Source organism: Octopus bimaculoides, chromosome 27 (genome assembly GCF_001194135.2).
Source record: "Octopus bimaculoides isolate UCB-OBI-ISO-001 chromosome 27, ASM119413v2, whole genome shotgun sequence".
Taxonomy (NCBI): domain Eukaryota; kingdom Metazoa; phylum Mollusca; class Cephalopoda; order Octopoda; family Octopodidae; genus Octopus; species Octopus bimaculoides.
In genome coordinates, this window is record NC_069007.1 from 7049329 (window position 1) to 7054219 (window position 4891).

General features: G+C 37.8%; 1 protein-coding gene across 1 annotated transcript in view; it reads left to right on the plus strand.

Annotated features, from left to right (window-relative positions):
• LOC106868984 (dentin sialophosphoprotein) overlaps positions 1–4891 on the plus strand; it is a 42600-nt gene that overhangs the window by 24701 nt on the left and 13008 nt on the right. The window contains exons 11-12 of the mRNA XM_052977120.1: positions 212–321; positions 1602–1678. Coding sequence (XP_052833080.1) covers positions 212–321; positions 1602–1678 — 187 coding nt within the window. The remainder of the gene's footprint in view (positions 1–211; positions 322–1601; positions 1679–4891) is intronic.

The following is a 4891-nucleotide window of genomic DNA, read 5'->3' on the forward strand; positions in this document are numbered from 1 at the left end:
TACTGGAATAACCATGTAATTTAATCTTACAGTTAAAGGATTAAAATAATTTTTTTTGAAAATTCAGAATCCGACATGTTTAAATATTTTCCTGATTTTGAAATTTTTTAAAATTCAATTTAATTATCTTAAAATTTTTTACTTTTGTTTTATCATTTCATTTTCTTTTTTTTTTTTTTTAAATTTTCTTCCACTTTTCTGCTGGCAAAAGGAGAAGCAAACCCTGCTGGTGATGTAGAATCAGTGTCTTTTACTTCTCTGTACAAAATGGTAACCCAAGCTGTACCATCTGCAAACCAGAACAATGACGATATTGGTGATGTAAGTTTATGATTGAAGTATCCTATAATGCTGTACTGTTGTAATTTAGCCCAGGGCAGTCCTGATTGAGCAGACCTATGATCAAAATCATTCCAGCTGTGAACATGACACATTGGAGAAAAAATGTTTAACCCAAGTCTTATGTATTAACCCTTTAGCATTCAGATTCCTCTATCAAAAATTAATGCCTATTCATTCACATTGTTTTGGAGTAATCATGGATTATCTCATAGCTTCAGGATTTTGATGATCTGATAATTAATTTTAAGAATAACATTGTAGGGGAGGTGTAAGAGTCAGTTTGAACATAAAACAGAATATTTGGGTTGGTTTGAATACTAAAGTGTTAAACTAAGTTGACAGAAACTGTTCTGAAGCCCATCCTATGGATTGTGTCTACAATTCAAGGAGTGATCCTTTGGATTATAGATTATAGATTAAAGGGGTCAGCTATGTCCTTATATCTTGGTTTGAATACTAAAGTGTTAAACTAAGTTGACAGAAACTGTTCTGAAGCCCATCCTACGGATTGTATCTACAATTCAAGGAGTGATCCCTTGGATTATAGATTATAGATTAAAGGGGCCAGCTATGTCCTTATATCTTTTATTATCTGATCTTTTACTTGTTTCAGTCATTGGACTGTGACCATGCTGGAGCACCACCTTGAAGGATTTTAGTCAAACAAATCAACACCAGTACTAACGTTTTAAGTCTAGTACTTATTCTGTTGAGTTATAAGGAGAACCTAGGATTGCTTAGTTTGCTTCAGATCACATCCATGGACAAACCTTGAGTAAAGTTACATAGGCTGCTAACCAGCCGAAAGCAGCTGGATGCAAATGCAACTGCCAGTCTTCTATACAGCAGAAATGTGCGTCGGACAAATTTAAATCAAATATGCTGTATAAGTGACTGAGGGAATACAAAATATGTAGATGTACTAATCTCTATAGTCATTATAATTGTCTTATATATATATATATATATATATATACACATACATACATATATCATCATCATCATCATTATCATCTAATGTCTGCCTTCTATACTAGCATGGGTAGGATATATATATATAATACATATATTTATATTTACATACACACAACCACATATATATATATATATATGTGTGTGTGTGCATAAATATATATGTAGGTGCCTGTATTATGTATGTGTACGTTCATATATATATATATATATATATATATACACACACACATACAGGCGCATGTATATGCGCCCATTCACATGCATCTGTTACTGTGTTTCTGTAGGATCTTCACAGACAAGTACAAGTTGTTCCATTATTCAATTCCAGTCGAGCATGTGCCAGTTGCAATTCTTATTACAGGTAAGTCTCTTTCCTTCACTTCACAGACTGTTTCTAACCAACAGTCTTTGATCAATCACACACACATACACACACACACACACACATGCATACATTTACTGCATGTGGATATATATCAACATATATACATACAGTGGAGGCGCAATGGCCCAGTGGTTAGGGCAGCGGACTCGCGGTCATAGGATGACGGTTTCGATTCCCAGACCGGGCATTGTGAGTGTTTATTGAGCGAAAACACCTAAAGTTCCACGAGGCTCCGGCAGGGGATGGTGGCGAACCCTGCTGTACTCCTCCACCACAATCTTCTCTCACTCTTACTCCCTGTTTCTGTTGTGCCTGTAATTCAAAGGGTCAGCCTTGTCACACAGTGTCATGCTAAATATCCCCGAGAACTATGTTATGGGTACACGTGTCTGTGGAGTGCTCAGCCACTTGCACGTTAATTCTACGAGCAGGCTGTTCCGTTGATTGGATCAACTGGAACCCTTGATGTTGTAAGCGATGGAGTGCCAACAACATATACATACACATACACAGACACACACACACACATATATATATATATAAGTGCAAGAATGGCTGTGTGGTAAAAAGCTTGCTTCCCAACCACATGGTTTTGGGTTCAGTCCTACTGTGTGGTACCTTGGGCTCGTGTCTTCTACTATTGCCTCAGGGCAACCAAAGTATTGTGAGTGGATTTAATAAATGGATACTGAAAGAAGCCCATCATATATATGTCTATGTGGGAAGCACGTGGTTGGGAACCCAGAACCCAGAACTATGTGGTTGGGAAACACGCTTCTTACCACATGACCACGGTTGTCTGTATATATAATATACGTACTTGTATGTTTTAATGTGCTTTCTTTGAATCACACCGTACTCTAAGCCCTGATCACCACCATGCAAGCAGTGTCTGTTATTTTCTATCTCCCATGGAAACGTGTCTGGCCTTGGGGAAATATTTCTTTGCTTTGGAAATAGGTGAGGGTAGGCAACAGGAAGGGCATCCAGCTGTAGACAAGCAGGCTTGAATCAACTCCATCTGACCCATGCAAGCATGGAAAAGTAGCTGTTGGGATGATGATGATGATGATGATGACGACGTCAAAGATGACAATGACGACGACGTCAAAGATGACAATGATGACGACGATGTGTGTGTGTGTCTTTGTGTCTGTGTTTGTCCCCAATCACCTCTTGACAACCAGTGTTGGTGTGTTTATGTCCCCATAACTTAGTAGTTCAGCAATAGAAACTGATAGAATGAATACCAGGCTTGATTGGTATTCGTTCAATTGGGGTTGATTTGTTCAATTAAAATTCTTGAAGGTGGTGCCCCAGCATGGCCGCAGTCAAATGACTGAAACAAATAAAACGATGGAAGATGAATTTTGCACAATTGTTTAATGATAGTCAATACTTCTCACACATAAAGAGATACTCCAACCATGGCCATCCCACAAATATGCACAGCACCAACACAATAAATGTTAGTGTGGGACATACAATTAAGGATTTCTTCGTTAATTTTGCAACTATTTTTCATGGATTTTTTTTGTCTGACAATTGCCAGTACCACCTGACTGGCCTTCATGCGGGTGACACGTAAAAGCACCCACTACACTCTCTGAGTGGTTGGCGTTAGGAAGGGCATCCAGCTGTAGAAACTCTGCCAAATCATATTGGAGCCTGGTGTAGACATCTGGTTTCACCAATCCTCAGTCAAATCGTCCAACCCATGCTAGCATGGAAAGCGGACGTTAAACGATGATGATGCCCTTTCTATCAGCAACTCCTTCACAATAATGAGTGGGTAAAAAAAAAAGGTAAAGACCCCCCTTCAGTCATGAATGACCATAGGATTGCACCTAGAAAGTTTTCCCCTGAGGCACAAGTCTGGCCGTGGTTGTTTATGGAAAACCAGCAATCGGCCATGCATACCAACCACCCCTCTCCACACCACCGATGTTATCCAAAAGAAAGACAAAGAGGGATACAACTTGGCACCAGTGATGTTGCAACTCATTTCTACAGCTGAGTGAATGGGAACAACATGAAATAAAGTCTCTTGCTCAAAAAACAAAAAAATGGTACCATATGGATTAACTGATGCTAAGCATGATGGGGATATATCTGCTTGCCAGACTCAGTTATCTATGAAAAATAGATTAATATAAATTCTATAGATAGAAAGATGCAGGAGTGGCTGTGTGGTAAGAAGCTTGCTTACCAACCACATGGTTCTGGGTTCATTCCCACTGCGTGGCACCTTGGGCAAGTGTCTTCTACTATAGCCTCGGGCCGACCAAAGCCTGAAAGAAGCCTGTCGTATATATATGTGTATATACCTATATGAGTGTGTGTCTGTGTTTGTCCACCCCCAGTACCACCTGACAACTGGTGTTGGTGTGTTTACATCCTCGTAACTTAGCAGTTCAGCAAAAAAGAACAATAGAATAAGTACCAGGCTTTAAAAAACAAGTATGGGGTTTGGTTCGTTTGACTAAAAATTCAAGGCAATGCCCCAGCATGGCCACAGTCTAATAACTGAAAGAGATAAAAGATTTGTAAAATTTGTGAGATAGAGAACGTTTTTAAACAGAGCTTTGTAAATATAACACAAAATAAATATCGACATTTTTTTTTTTTGTTTACACTTGCAGTTCTGTAATACCGAAAACCTCATATCAGTCCCTCACCACTGATAGCAGGAGACAGGGAAAATATCCCTTTCTTCGTCGGACATATGATACGCCACAGCATAGATAATAAAGCCTTCTAGCAGAACTCTTCAGGAGTATCTATGAACAGAATAGATTATCTGTTAGTACTACAGATAGACGAAATACTTCTAAAATATCAATATGTGTGTGAAAGAGAGAGAAAGAGAAAGAGAGAGAGCAGTTTATATATTGGTGCTTTGTAAATAACACATAATAAATATAGATATTTTATTTCGTTTAAATTGTCTCTTAATGTTTTTTAGCATTCAATGCTTTTTGTGTCAGTTGGTCACCAACGATGGAGACAAGGAGATAATATCTCTGTTTTTTGGTCAGATAATATATGTGTGTGTCTGTATGTATATATATGTGTGTGTATATGCATATGTATACACACACATGTATAAATATATATGAGAAGTTTAGGTCAGTTAAAATATATACATATATATATATATATATATATATATATATATATATATATATA